Source organism: Helianthus annuus, chromosome 14 (assembly GCF_002127325.2).
Source record: "Helianthus annuus cultivar XRQ/B chromosome 14, HanXRQr2.0-SUNRISE, whole genome shotgun sequence".
NCBI lineage: Eukaryota > Viridiplantae > Streptophyta > Magnoliopsida > Asterales > Asteraceae > Helianthus > Helianthus annuus.
Genome location: NC_035446.2, coordinates 129497603 through 129513075, shown reverse-complemented (window position 1 = coordinate 129513075; position 15473 = coordinate 129497603). Strand labels below are relative to the sequence as shown.

At 35.4% G+C, this 15473-nt stretch overlaps 1 protein-coding gene and 1 long non-coding RNA gene across 3 annotated transcripts; one reads left to right on the top strand and one right to left on the bottom strand.

Annotated features, from left to right (window-relative positions):
• Positions 1-734: 734 nt before the first annotated feature.
• LOC110903737 lies at positions 735-15117 on the bottom strand. 2 transcript variants are annotated; one of them, XR_004879361.1, is made up of 4 exons: positions 14402-15117; positions 14071-14209; positions 1876-1973; positions 735-1167 (listed from the first exon to the last, which is right to left on the bottom strand). It is a non-coding gene; the product is annotated as an uncharacterized LOC110903737 (long non-coding RNA). The 2 variants fall into 2 exon arrangements; XR_002572149.2 differs by lacking the exon at positions 1876-1973 and having other exon boundaries at positions 14402-14641.
• LOC110903736 (probable pectinesterase/pectinesterase inhibitor 51) lies at positions 9222-12677 on the top strand. Its single transcript, XM_022149520.2, has 2 exons — positions 9222-10428; positions 11865-12677. The coding sequence occupies exons 1-2, from the start codon at positions 9483-9485 to the stop codon at positions 12548-12550; spliced, it is 1632 nt and encodes a 543-aa protein (XP_022005212.1). The 5' UTR covers positions 9222-9482; the 3' UTR covers positions 12551-12677.
• Positions 15118-15473: the final 356 nt, after the last annotated feature.

Here is a 15473-nt window from a genome sequence, read left to right as displayed (position 1 = left end):
ATTGAGCTGATTGACAATTCAGCTGCAAAACAAGAGTTTAAGGAAAGATACAAGGGACTCCCAGACACACTGGTAATACAAAACCCTATACTTATACATGTTATATTTTATGTAAAAGCTACTAACACAATGTTACAATGTTATAGAGAAGGGTATTGGTTTTATACCTACAAAATGCTTTAAAACCAACACCGGCTATAGAAGAGCTTGCAACCTCAGTGATAGAAAGAAAAGAAATGGATTGGAGGAAGAAGAATAACGGCGTAGACTGTGGAGTGTTTACGATGCGTCACATGGAAACGTACAAAGGTGACCAAAAGTCATGGGCGACAGGATTTGTGAATGAAGATGAAGTAAACAACAGACAGAAAGCACAACTTCATCTCCTAAGGACAAGATATCTCAGCAAAATCATTCTGTCAGAACACAACATGCATCGTCTTAAAATAATTAAAATGGCCAATGCTTTTGACAAAATGCCAGACAAAGAGAGATATATGAAAGATCTGGATAAGGAAATCCCAGAAAGGATGAAAATATATTTTGACAGGGCAACCTAAACTACATTTGATGATGTATTTATGTTACATATTTCAACTGTTACACCTGTTTCAAAACTGCTTTAGTTCTCTTCTTAATATCGCATATATTGGTGTTTCTTAATTGCCAATTTTGTTTTTATTTCGCATGTGTTTTGTATGAAAGTCGCATGTTTCACATTGAAATTCTTAAAATTTGCGAAATACAAAGTCCATTACATAACAAAACATGCAAATTTATTGGAACAAAACATACATCAAAAAGTTCATTCAAAAGATGAAAGAAACTCTATTTTCATCTTCATAGAGCATCTTAATACAGTTATTGCACCAGCCAACTCTTTCAACTATTTCTCATCCCTCTCACCCAAATCCACCATAAACATAACTGCAATTTCTTTAAGACTACTCACTTGCATCTGGGATAACATGTTCAGAATTTCTTGTCTTCTCTTCATGTTTTCCGTTACACGAGAAATGTTGGCCTCCAACATCTCTTGACAAGATTGATCCTCTTGAATCTGTTGCTGAATCCTTTTCCTCAAAACCTGCTTGATACTTGGTTCAGAAGAAGAAGAAGAGGATGTTGGTAGATCTGCCATTTTCTAATTGCATGTCTACAATAGTGCTGAAAACATAGAATATATAATAAAAAAAAATTATTGATATGAATTATTGAAATCAATTATTGAACTGAATTATTTAATTTCAATAATTGAAAGACACAATGCAAAAATAAAAATAATTACTCATAAAAGAATGCGAAAATCAAAAGCTGCAATCGATAAACATCTTTAAAGTTTGCGAAATCTAGAATTACATTTGCGCCAAACTTTATTGTGTGCGAAATGAGTATATTTAAACATGCGAATTTATGCAACCTATCCATTCCTTTACTAGTCGGTTTATTTTAACACATCACATGCGATATATAAAAAAAACACATGCGATATAGTAACCCAACAATTAGTTCCAATAAAAACTTAACTTCTACCTCTGATTATAAATATAATAATTAAAAAAAAAATTCAAATAAAAAAAAAACCCCCAAAACTTAACTAAATGATGATTCAAGAAATCTCTGCAAAAATGGCCGTTCTGTGTTGAATCAATCAATGAAACCCCCGCAATCGAAATTGATAAAGAAGAATACTTATATAGAACGGTTATGAAACGAACACCATAATTGACGGGATTCAATGATTAGCTGTCGTAAAAATGATAGAATAGAATGTCTGATATACCCTTATTTGTTAAAATTGAATCAGGACACGTGTATGGCTGTAGTTGTAGCGTACATAATGTACGATAGTGGGATTTGTACCATACTCTTTACCTATATATATATATATATCGAATTTTTTTAAAATCCCGTGCCCCTCGAAATCACGGGCCTTGTGCGAAAGTCCTCCCCGCACACCATAAGAGCCGCCCCTGCATATCAAGGGACAAGAATCACTTTTCTTAACAACTTCAAATTGAGTTCTCTACCTACTCTCTGAGACAAGTTCATGAAGCTGGTAGAAATGTTAGTGAGTATTTCCTTAGTGCTAGTTGCTAACTTAGTAAACACATTTAACATGAAAACTTTGGACCAACTGTTTGCCAAAACTTAACACTACTGGTCCATGCGATTTGATCATATTGCACTCCAAGGACCATTGGTTTTTGACAATCAGTTAGTCTAAAGTGCAATATAAATAGTAGTAGTAGTAATATTATTAATCTAATCTTATTTTTTACATATATCTCTGTTTAGTTTTGGAAATTGATGTAACCTTTTGCATCTGCATATTGTGTCCATGGGTAGAAAGTCTGAAAGAAGTTCGGTGCAGATTTCAGTTGGTGTTCCGACTTCTTAAGTTGTTAACGTTTATCGGGTATGTCGTGACTTGACTTGTGGTACTTGTTCTTTGATACAGGTGCAACTATGGATGGGTTAGGATTTGGGCCAGGTCTTAGATCCATTTTGTATAAGGCCCAAATCAATCTATATTGGGCCAGGTTTGTATAACCCATTTTTTAGGCCCAATGTGTTAGGGTTGGTTACGAGGTGGTGCTGCTGGTTGTTCTTAGGGATTTTGTCCGAGGAATCTTGGTGCCTAAAATTTTGTATTTTTCTATATTCTTTTATATATAAAAGTTTGTTGGGGTCCCGTTACTTAAAAAAAAAAACGACACGTGCTAAGGATCAAATCAAAGCTCAACATGTCTAGATATAGAAGGTTAGTGTTGTCCTTCAGGACGACGGCGATGACTTGAATAATACAGGCTTCTTGGCTCACGAGCTATAGTTAAACTCGATATTCAGAGCTTGTGCTCAAGATCGTTTAATCTTAGGGTGATCGGGGCACTCGCGGGGAGTGCGTGCGGTGACCCAATTCACCGCTCGGGAACACCGGCGCCGTCGGTGCGGGGACCCAAATCGATGGGTTTGTTCGGGGCTTGTTCACCGAAGAGGGGGAGATGACATGGTGGGGCCAGCCTGTTTTCAACCAATCAAAAACTTTTACTTTTTTTTTTAATAAAAAAATAAGTCACCTAATAGGGGAGTGCCGCCATCAAATTGGGGTGCGAGTGGAGTTTAAGAGGGGAGTTGACGTGGCATAACCTGTTTGGGTGTGCGTAAGAGAGGGGACTCCCCTCTTAGGGTGTAAGGGGTGCTCACCTAAGAGGTGAGTCCCCTCTCTTACGCCCAACCAACCAACTAGTGCCACGTCAACTCCCCTCTAATACTCCCCTAATACCCCTTTTTGATGGCGGCACTCCCCTCTTAGGTGAGTTCGATTTTTTTTTTTTAAATTATGCATGTTTATAAATTAAATAAAAGACATTTCATTAAATTTAAAAAAAAATACATTCAAACTAGAAAATAAAAATCACATTCAAAGTAGAAAATAAAAATTACATTAAAACTAGAAAATTAAAATTTTAGAAATCGCATGGCCACCCGTACTTGTTAGCGATTTCGCGCTTTCGGGCGAGGATGAACGGCAACATACTTGGCGGAACATCGTCGTATAAAAAGTGAAGTGGGTGTGGTTGGAGAGTATAAAAAATGTGTGAGAATGATATGGTTTGAGTATAAAAAAATGGAGTGAATGAGATGGTTATTTATATATGTTTTAGAAAAGTGAATTTTTTTTTTTTAAAATCTGACCGTTCCTCAATTCTCGTGCATAAACATCGGTGACTCCACGCCTAAATCACCCCCCCGATTCGGGTCCCCGCATTAATGGCGGCGGTGTTCCCGATCGGGGACAACCCTCACCGCACCCACTCCCCGCGAACACCCCGTACACCCTTAGGGGAGTGCCCCTTAGACCATGTGTAGTGGTAGTGGGTTATAATGCCCCCACCATGGGGCGTTTTGCGCCATGTGGCGTCCTAGTCAGCAAGGGGGCATTATAGCAAAAGTGGTGTAGTGGGTATAATGCCCCTTTGAATTATTAAAAAAAAAAAAAAAAAAAGGAAAAAGCAACCTGCCAATAGTCAAACTTGGAACCTGCAAACATTGGATAGTCAAAGTGCCCACAGCGTTTTCCTCATAACGCCAGAACCAATTTTTTGAAATTTTTTTAAAAAATAACGCCTAGTGTAATGGTGCTATGGGCGTTATAGGGCGTTTTTTTTGAATTTTTTTTAAAGAAAACGCCCCACTACACATGGTCTTACACCCTTAGTTTTAGCAAGTCCAACTCGAGTGGCCCACTCATTTACTACCCTAAATTGTTGCGTGTGTAGTATGTACTACATGAGCCAGATTTATTGGATCAAGTTTTAATTTTTCAATTCTTAATGCACAACTATTAGGTCCTAATTGAAGTGAATTCATGTTATGTGTAATTTGAATAACATGTAATTCACACATAAAATAAAAACATTAAAAGACCATTAAATCATATCAAAATCAGTTAAACATATCAAATGATATAAAGTTACAAATAATTTTGTTGGAGGTGACACAGGCGCAATAGTAGTTAGTGCATGTGACCATGCCCCATTCATTCTCTCTCTTGGCATGAAAATGGGGCTATTTATTTTAGAAATAGATAGGTTATGGTATGGTCTGCCTATTTATAAACCCACTAGGCAGAATGAAATAATAATTTGTTTAGGGAGATTTTTATTTTTTAACATACCAAGCACATGTGACCAACAAATCAACTATATATTGTCTGTGTTTTTAACCTTTAAGATATGCTTTTTAGTGGGTTATTTGGATCACTAACGAATCACTAGAGTAACATCATGCTACCAGTGGGACCATCCGATTATCTCCATCTCCACTAGATAATAATGTCTATACATCAATTCAGGAGAAAACCCAATAAATCTTGTCATTTTCATGTACTTGGTATCCTTTATCAGTGCCTCAACTCAGGAGAAAACTCAATGAATCTCAATCAATTAAAAAATGCATTATTCACGTTCATGTCCTATAATGACTTTGGGCTTTAGTTCAGAGTAAACTAAAACACAACTGAAATCGTAATTTATTGTTTCTGGATCAGTAATTTAAAATTCTTTAAAAATTTTGTCAATTTACTCCTAAAGATACGAGTAACATGAATGCTTATGTGTAAAAAGAAGTCTAGTTTTCATGTGCTTGTGATTGTGATAATATTCGGTGACCCTTCAAAAGCATAAACATAACCACCATGTGAATGGTTGCAATGATTTAGTGGCAACCCTTTGAAAAGCACCACAAATAACCATCATCTAACTAATCGTGATGATTCAATGAGGGGTTCATATGGTGTATATCCAACCAAACCATTGCATTAGTTCGAACATAACATGTCTGATCGAAATGTCTCTTATGTTCGATCATGTAAAATCCACCAAAACAAGTCAATCCAAAAATGATTATTCGATTTTTAAACTTCCCTTTCACCTGCTTAACTTTTTTCAAAACAGGCTCAACGCTACTTTTGAAAACACAAATACAAAATGGTCTAACTAGGCTTAGGTACTAAGGGCTTATAGCCTAGCAGTATCGATATGAAATAAGTTACTCATCATCAGTAACTAAGTTACCAGCTGCTAGAAGTAAACCATCATTTATAACTAAGTAATTGTTGACAAAAGAAAATCATCAACCGTAACTAAGTTATTACTAACAAAAAAAAAGCTATCAACCGTAAATAAGTTATTGTTGATAGTAACCAATTATCACTATTAACCATCAAACTAACTGATACACTCTTCTATGAAATATTGTATCATTTCACCGAAAGGATAAGATGGTTCATAATATTAAAACGTGAACTTTAGTTTATTTTAGGTACATATTTTTTTACAATAATATACAATCTATTTCTTATACTATTGAAATAGTGACTACTACGATAGAGAGACAAGCTAGAACATTTACTACTACAAAACCTACAATACATTTCTTGAGTGAAACACTTTGCTAAAAAATATGCTATTTTGTAAAACTTGTATACAAATATACCCATTGTTAAATAGTGGAGGGTTCAAATGAGAACAAATTCTTTGTAAGAAGAAAAAAGAAGAAATTTCAACCAATAGAAATGCTTCATTAGACTTCATTTAATATTTGTACTTAATGTAACTATAAGGGTATATTAGTAAACTTACATACATCATTAATTGGTAGTTTCATCTTTAATAACTAACTATATTAAATTTGTAACTTATTTTTAAAATATATATTTTTCACAAAAAATAAAAATTCATTTATAGTGTAGGATAAATACGAGGCGTGTAGGATAAATTACGAGTTGTGTAGGATAAATTTCAATATGTGTAGGATAAATTTCGAAATGTGTAGGATAACTTTTGATGTGTGTAGGCAAAAATATTTAGTGTGGAGGACTATAGTCTTAATGACTAATTAATTAGTCAAACATAATAATAAATGAAATGAGAAAAAAACTATTTAATGTTTTATAACTATACCCTTTTATTCTTTTTGTTCTCAATAAAATTTTCTTCTCAAATGAACCTTCTTTTCAAAACGTTCCTTTTAAGTTTTGATTCATTTACAAATTCTTCTAAACGTTCCTTTAAGTTTCAATTCTTCAAAACCTTCCTTTAAGTTTTTTATTCTTTTAAATTTTAATTTGTTTAGCTTTAGTAAGTAAAATTGACATCATGTTTAATTATTTTCAAAGGTGATTATACCATAATTAAACAAAATAGTTAAACCTTAAAACATTTCATACGTAACAGTTGTGTAACACTAAACAACATTGTTGTTACATATGTAACAAAAAACCTTATTTGTTTTTTTTTTAATTTATTTGGACTTTTTTTTGGCTCCAAAGTCTTAAAAATATGTATACTACATGCCCAATTTTTTATACAAAAAAAGGTTCTTTCATAGAGTTTTGGAGTTTTCTTTAACTCAAGTGAGTTTTCATTCTAGTATCCTATCATTATTTACAAACAATTCTGATTGTGTATATCATATATTTGTAATATACATATCTATACCTAATAAATAAGTAACTGACAGTGCCATGTATCATAATTCTGTAAGCCCCAAGATTTTTTTTATCACATCTCTTTTTTCACCCCTTTTCTATGCCTAAACAAGTAATCCGATAATCATATCCTAACTCATAAATATCGTTTTATAATTCCTACATGTTTATTGATAACCATGTAAAATTTACTTTATTAAACTAATGTAATACATGGGTTTTTAAACTAGTAAGTAAAATAAATTTGTTCTAACAAAAACACAGAGTTGTAACAAAATAAAAATCATTATTTTTCACCATTTGGTCAAAGTACCTTCCTTTTTTTTACTGAATTTATCTCCCCTTTCAAATTTTACATTAATTAACTCGATCAGACTTTTTTGTTATGTGTTTTTCTCTTTCATGTCATCTCTTACTAATAGTTTTTTTTTTTCTTAAAGTTTCTATAGTGTTGTTTTCTAAAAGTTTATATAATGTTTTTTTTAGGAAATGTTTTTTTCTTATAAACCTTTTGACCTTCATACCGCTACATGTACTAATATTCATTTTTATGGTTTTGGTTTTGCTTTTAATAAACCGACAATGTACCAAATCAAACTAATGACAACCGAATAAAACTGGTACCAGTATTGGTAACAACTTTGATGGTTTTCCGATCAATATAAAGCATGTGTCAAATATCCTTTTTCGAAGACAACTTTTGTATAGCTAAACATAAAATCATTGTACATAAACTTTTTATTTGAGTTAATAGCCAAAATGATCCCTGAGGTTTGCTCACTTTTGCCACTTTAGTCCAAAATCCAAATTTTTTAAATCTGGGTCCTTGAGGTTTGCATTTTTTTGCCATTTTAGTCCAAATTTCAAAAAAGTCAAATTTTGTCAAATTTTTTTTTCTGAATTTTGTCTTTATCCTCATTTCTCACAAGGGCAAATTTGTCATTCTTTATTATTATAAACCAATTTATATTAAAGAAAAAAAACCCCTTAAAGCCCCTGTTTCGATCAAAACCCTCATTCCCCATCATCTTCTTCCTTCCTCACCTGCTAGGTAGCACAGATGGTGGTCCAACACCACCACTTCTGCTACCAGCCACCACCCTCTACCTACCACCACCACCACCCAACCTCCGGCAACCACAAGCATCATGGCAGCAATGGTTTCCTGCCGGAGCCTGCTTTAGATTTGACAACGACGACAACCACCACCCTCTGCCGCCGCCGCCACCACCACAAACAGAAACCCAATCAACCAAAACCTCCACAAGCTCTCCGATCTACTTCCACAACCACCACACCAGCACCTCATCAACCCTCAACAACAACTCCATCGAACAACCCCCTTAAGAATTCCTCTCTATCAATGACACTCCCCAATTAAACAATTTAGAAAACAGTTTGTCCGAAAACAACGCCATTGGGGGTGTTGAGTTGATGATTGAGCTTCTGGGGTTGTCTGATTTTGATTGTAAAGGAGCAGAGCCTGCTTCAGATCTGACAACGACGACAACCTTTGGATCTGATGGTGGCAATGCTTTAGATCAAACATCGTCAGCGACAACGGTTGCCTAGCCGGAGCCTGCTCTGTCATCATAATAAAGCTTAAAACCTCTCTCTCTCTCTATTGATGGTGGGCGGAGGATACAAATTGTCAGTGTTTTGTAGATTTTTTTTATTTATGGGTTTATGAGATTAATTTGGCTTGATTGAGATCTGAATATTAAAGGTTTATGAGATGAATTGAGAAAGAAATGGGGTGATGTTAGAGTTGACCGACTGATGAAGGAAGAAGATGATGGGGAATGAGGGTTTTGGATCGATACAGGGGCTTTTAAGGGTTTTTTTTATTTTCTTTAATATAAATTGGTTTATAATAATATAGAATGACAAATTTGCCCTTGTGAGAAATAAGGAGACAAAATTCAGTAAAAAAATTGGCAAAATTTGACTTTTTTGAAATTTGGACTAAAATGGCAAAAAAATGCAAACCTCAGGGACCCAGATTTAAAAAATTTGGATTTTAGACTAAAGTGGCAAAAGTAAGCAAACCTCAGGGACCATTTTGGCTATTAACTCCTTTTTATTTTTCCAACACATAAATGTTTCCCGTTGCATATGCATTCGAATAAGATGGGTGGAGTTTTTGGAAATTGAGATTGAATATAACGGATGATTATTTTTAACTATATTATAAAAGCAAGGTATAGATAGCAAATGAGATGTGAATTTTAATTTTGATTTCATTATTTGAGTTCTTTTGGGTGTATTTCTAGCTTCTTGGTTTGCCTTCTCTTTATCACAAAAAAGGTTAGTTGAGTAGTGTACATATCCTCCTATTGGAAACCCGTGAACACATTCTTTTCAGAATTCATCTCCCACACCATCTCACTTCTTCACAGGATAATCAATCACTACCTTCCAAATTTCATCACTCCCCACTAAATCATCCCCATCCCATCACTATATAACAACAACAAATCTTCTATAAATGAATCGCAGAAAACCAACTCATCACCCGATTCCAACTCATCGAGTCATCATCACGATGACCATCATCTCCATCTTCTTCATCTCTCTCCTCATTTTCACCCACCCCACCACCACCACCACCACCACCACTCCCGATCTAATCCAACAAGCTTGCAAAGCCACCAGGTACCAACAACTATGCGAATCTTCACTAACCCAATACCCTAACAAAACCCCAATCGAAATCATCCAATCAGCATTAACCGTTTCATACAACACCCTCCTTGAAGCTCAGTCAATGGCACAACAGATTCTCGATTCATCCACAACAAATCTGAACAGAATAACCGCCGCTAAGAACTGCATCGAGCATCTTAACAACTCGGGCTACCGAATCAAATCCACGGTGGACGCATTGCCACGTGGCGAGATAAAAAACGGGCGTGCTTGGATTAGTGCGGGACTGGCCTACCAGTACGACTGTTGGTCCGCCTTGAAGTATGTGAACGAGACTAAGCTTATTAACAAAACGATGTCGTTTATGGATAGTTTTATTGGGTATACTAGTAATGCGTTGAGTATGATGGTGGCGTATGACGTGTATGGGGATGAAACGGCGTCGTGGAGGGAACCGAAGACGGAGAGAGAGGGGTTTTGGGAGGGTGGTGGTGGTGGGGTGGTGGAATTGGGGGTTCCGGTGGGATTGAATGCGGATGTGACGGTGTGTAAGGGTGGTGGGTGTGATTATGTGACGGTGCAAGAGGCGGTGGATGTGGTGCCGGATTGGGGGTACGGGCGGCGGTTTGTGATACGGGTGAAAGAAGGGGTATATGAGGAAACGGTTCGGGTTGGGATTGAAAAGGTAAATGTGGTGGTTATTGGGGATGGGATGGGTAAAACGGTAATTACTGGGTCTTTGAACGTGGGCCAGCCTGGGTTGTCGACGTATAACACAGCCACATTCGGTGAGTCACTTTCGGATTGGACTTTTTTAAAGTGTCGTTTTTAGCACAAGTGGTTATCAGGGGTGTGCAGAATTCGTTTCGAATTCGAAAAATTCGAAATTCATTTAAATTCGATTCGATTATCAAGAATTCATTTCGATTATAAGAATTCGAATTCGAATTTGATTCAATTCGAATCAAGTAAATCGAATACGAATCGAATACGAATTTATAATTTCAAATTTGATTCGATTCGAAATTCGAATAAAAATTATACATTTTTATTTATTATTTTTATATATAATACATATATAACTTTTATTAGGCTATACTATAAATTATTTTCAAATTTTTTTCCAAGTATTAAAATTACCCATTACCAAACCCACTACATGACTCATAACTAAAACATAAGTAACAAATCTATCAACAGATTTCTAAGCGTAAAAATATTAACTTGTAATGTGGAGTGGTTCTTCCCGACTTCTCGTTTTGAATTTTAGACTTGTGGTACTTTATTTGGAACTTTTTAATGTGATATCGTGCTTTATGGCTGCTTTAAAGTTTATGTTTCATTTTGAAAGTTTTTTACATGTTTTTAAAGAATCTGAATTAAATCGAATTTATTCGAATTCGATTCTAATTCGAATTTTTAATCGAATACGAATTGGGTTTTTTATTCGAATACGAATTCGAATCGAATTCGGTAGGTTTTAATCGAATTCGAATACGAATTCAAGGAAAAATAAAAATTATTCGAACAATTCGATTCGAATAATTCGAAAATTTAATATTCGATTCGATGAACACCCCTAGTGGTTATATCATTTTTACTAGAGTAAACTGTCATTTTGGTCCCTGTGGTTTGGATACTTTTGCCATTTTAGTCCAAATTTCAAACTTTTTACATCTGGGTCCCTGTGGTTTTTTGGTCCAAAACTCAAATCAGATCAGATTTCTAAAAAAAAACCCTGCTATTTTTTCCTTTTCTGAAGGGACATTTTGGTCATTTTAAGCATTAATATATATATATATATATATATATATATATATATATATATATATATATATATATATAACTCTACATACTCTCTCTCTAACACACATCTGTCTCTCTTCTCTCTCTCTCTCCTCCTCTCAAGCACACCTCTGTTTGTAACAGCGATCTGATTTGAGTTTTGGGCCAAAATGGCAACAAAAACGAAACCACAGGGACCCAGATGTAAAAAGTTTGAGATTTAGACTAAAATGACAAAAGTGTCCAAACCACAGGGACCAAAATAGCAGTTTACTCTTTTTACTATATTAGCTTAAAATAAAATATATGGTCAACCAAGTCAAAACCGGCTTTTGCTGAAACCGGGTTACAAGCTTAAACCGGTTTGATTTTCTGGTATGGGTTCGTGTCTTTCTTGTTAGAGATTTAAGTACCCTGATATGTTTTTTTCATGAGACAGGGGTGGTAGGAGATGGATTCATGGCAAGTGGTTTAACCATAGAGAACACTGCCGGACCCGATGCACACCAAGCCGTAGCCTTCCGCTCCGACAGTGATCAATCCATCATTGAGAACTGCGAGTTCCTAGGCAACCAAGACACCCTTTACGCCCACTCACTTCGCCAGTACTACAAATCATGTCGTATAGAAGGCAACGTCGATTTCATATTTGGCAACTCTGCTTCCATCTTCCAAGACTGCACCATCCTTGTCCGTCCACGTCAGCTCCGGCCCGAAAAGGGAGAGAACAATGCAGTAACCGCACACGGCCGGATCGATCCTGCACAGTCCACTGGCTTTGTGTTCCAAAACTGTTTGATCAACGGAACCGAAGAGTACATGAGGCTGTACAACAGCAAACCTAAAGCCCACAGGAACTTTCTTGGAAGGCCGTGGAAGGAGTTTTCAAGGACGGTGTTCATTAATTGCAATTTGGACGCGTTGATTACACCGCAGGGGTGGTTGCCATGGAAGGGTGATTTCGCGCTGAAGACGCTTTATTATGGAGAGTTGGGTAACAGTGGTAGGGGGTCGGATTTGTCGGAAAGGGTGAACTGGAGTAGCCGAATTCCGGCTGAGCATGTCAATGTGTATTCTGTTGGGAACTTCCTCCAAGGTGATCAATGGAGGGTTGCATCTTCTTAGTTAGTTGAATTAGTAGCATTTTTTATATTGTTGATTGTTAACAAGTAGAATTTATATTGAATACACCAAGTCATCAAGTCAAATACAAAAATTTGCTCAAATGAAGTTTGTTTTGTCTGAGTTGTCATTTAAACTTCAAGTTTAGAATCATCAAAGACTATCTATCCTTCAAGAAATTTATGTTTGATGGCGGTCACTTGGAATCAAGCCTGTCAAAATGGGCTGGTGAGTCAAACTGTGTTCGGGTCAAACTGGGTTCGTGTAAAAAACAGGCCGTTTAAAAAGTATCAAAGTAGTTCCTGGTTAGGACAAATGGGTCACTTGTTTATATGGAACAAAACGTGGGCTGGAGGCCTGGAGCAATACATATACGAGGGCTAAATTAATTTCATGGGTTGGGCCCCCATGAAATTAAAGGGACGTTATCTCACGTTTTTGGGGATCACCTCTGGAGCGATTTCTGGGCCAGTGAAGAAATATTAGAAAATTGATTGATTATTATCAATTGTTGGTAATCAATTTTGGTAGGATTTCACATAAGCATTCATATCATATAGATCAACGCAATCATGAGTGGCTAAATCACTTGTAGTCACAGGTTAAGGGTCTTTACTCATCACATGTAAGAACTTAGTTTGTTAACATGTTCGCAATTGTGTTTGTGTTGCTACTTTCATATCAATCTAAAAGATGTGTGTTATGATTGATAATTGATTCACCAAGATGGTCATTGTTCTACAGAAACACTATATGATTGTACTGCGTACCTACATGATTCGATAATCAAATAAGTTTTTGTAACCGTTTGTCTTTCCCCCCGTCTGGTTTTTTTGCTTGTTGGGTGTTTATATCATCTTCTATTAACCCCCCCCCCCCCCCCCCCCCCCCAACCCCCCCCACACACACACATACAATAATAATAATAATAATAATAATAATAATAATAATAATAATAATAATAATAATAATAATTCCTTGTCATATTCTATTCACATGCTCTTATTATGACATGAGTCTTCCTTGCAACTTTCATTTTGTCAGGAGGTCTTGAAAGTTGTCTCTTTATGAGAGAAAGTCCACTTTTGGGAATTTGGACTTCTTTAATGATTACTTCCTCCTTAGCCACGTTGTCAATATCTAGAGCCAACACGAAGGAATTCTGCGTGGCTCTGATACCATTCAGGGCAGTATTAGCCGAAATATTTTGTCGGTTCAAAATTGATAACTCAAGTAGGTTATTATCTATAAAATTAAAGATTAAATCAAAATATTTATGTCTTTTATTAAAGTTAGCCACATATTAAATCTATTTTATATGATATAAATTTTAAGAAATACTATAAAATTAAAAAAAGTAACATTTTTCTTTATTTCTTGTCATTCTATAATATAAAAACAAACATAAAATAAAACTTTGTTTGAATTTGTTTATTTAAAGCTTCCTTATAAAACCTAAGAGTATCAATTATTTAAAAATAGTTCAAAATTAAAAAGAAAAAGGGTCCAACATGCTTCCGTACCTTTTTGCCGTTTTGACCAAAATATTGCCGGGTTAAATCACCGGTCTTTTTACTAGGTTCTTTCACACCAAACCTAAGAGGTCTTAGGTAACTCCCTTTGGATCCTTCAGCAATATCCAGCACAACCTGCTTTCGTTTCCTACCTCCGGTGTAGGGTAAAAAGAGACGGTTTAAGATTAGAGATTTTTCCTTTTTAATAGAGAAATATCTAAAAATAGAAAGAACACTCAAAAAGACTTTATAAGGAAAAATGAAAACTTTTTATTTCATGGTGGATAATTTAAAATGGATGTTTAGAAAAGATACAAAAGCTAAGGAAAATACAACACACCTTTTAGTACATAGAAAACTTTTTTTAAAGATTTGTTGAAGCTTGATGTCTTTCATCCTTCCTTCCTCCTCTTTTTATAGCCTTCTTTTCTAGATAAGCTTCAGGTCTTTTCCTTTTTTTTTTGAACGGCAAATTTGGATCACTGACGAACCCCTGGAGTATCATCGTGCCACCAGTGGAACCATCCGATCATATCCATCTCCACTAGGCAAAATGCCTATACACCAATTCAGGAGGAAACAAAATATTTATGGGAACCCCTCCCCCCCCCCTGTGGGAATCGAACCCAAGACCTATTGGTCCCAAAGTCTTATCCCACCACCAAAATGCAAAAAGACATCTTTTATTCACATGCTCTCATTATGACATGAGTCTTCGTTGTAACTTTCATTTTGTCAGGAGGTATTGAAGGTTGTGTCTTTATGAGAGAAAGTCCACTTTTGTGAATTTGGACTTCTTTAATGATTACTTCCTCCTTTTTAGTCACGTTCATTCTTGTCTCATAAAGTTGGTGGGCATGGAGAAGGCAAATTTTGACTCCATGTGAGTCTTAAAGGCTTGTCTCAATGCCTTATCTTTGTAGGATATAAAATCGTAATATGAGTTATTAGAAAATCTTATTTGGAGTATAGTAAAAGTACCCGAACTATATTGATTGAAGTAATAGTAATAGTAATAGTAAGATAATACTTAAAGTTTATGCAAAGATTGAGAATGTATTTTCTGTGAAATATGAAGTGGTATTTTCATGTTAAGTATTTACAAACCCCTGTGTTTGTTGTTGGCTTTCATTTGTTCTGTTTTGACACTTTCTTTGCATTTTCCAGCTTTCCCGGTGGATGATTTTTATATGATTTACTGGTTGTAGAAAAACTCTATACATACTAATTTGTTGTGGTTTGCCATTTTTCAACCCAACACGAAAGAAAGTATTTGTTTTTTTGAAGGGACTTCTCCCACAGTAATACATGCGACCTATAAGTTTAGTATTTGACTAGTTAATTTGTTCGGTTTTAGGTTCATAAAACTCACTTTTGAAACATCAAACACAATCATCCTACAATGCTACAAC

Excerpts from the sequence above, each read along its gene's own strand:
- LOC110903736 (XM_022149520.2), top strand. The coding sequence starts at position 9,483 with ATGAATCGCAGAAAACCAACTCATCACCCGATTCCAACTCATCGAGTC. Across the intron at positions 10,429-11,864 it reads GTATAACACAGCCACATTCG|GGGTGGTAGGAGATGGATTC; the intron begins GTGAGTCACTTT and ends TTCATGAGACAG.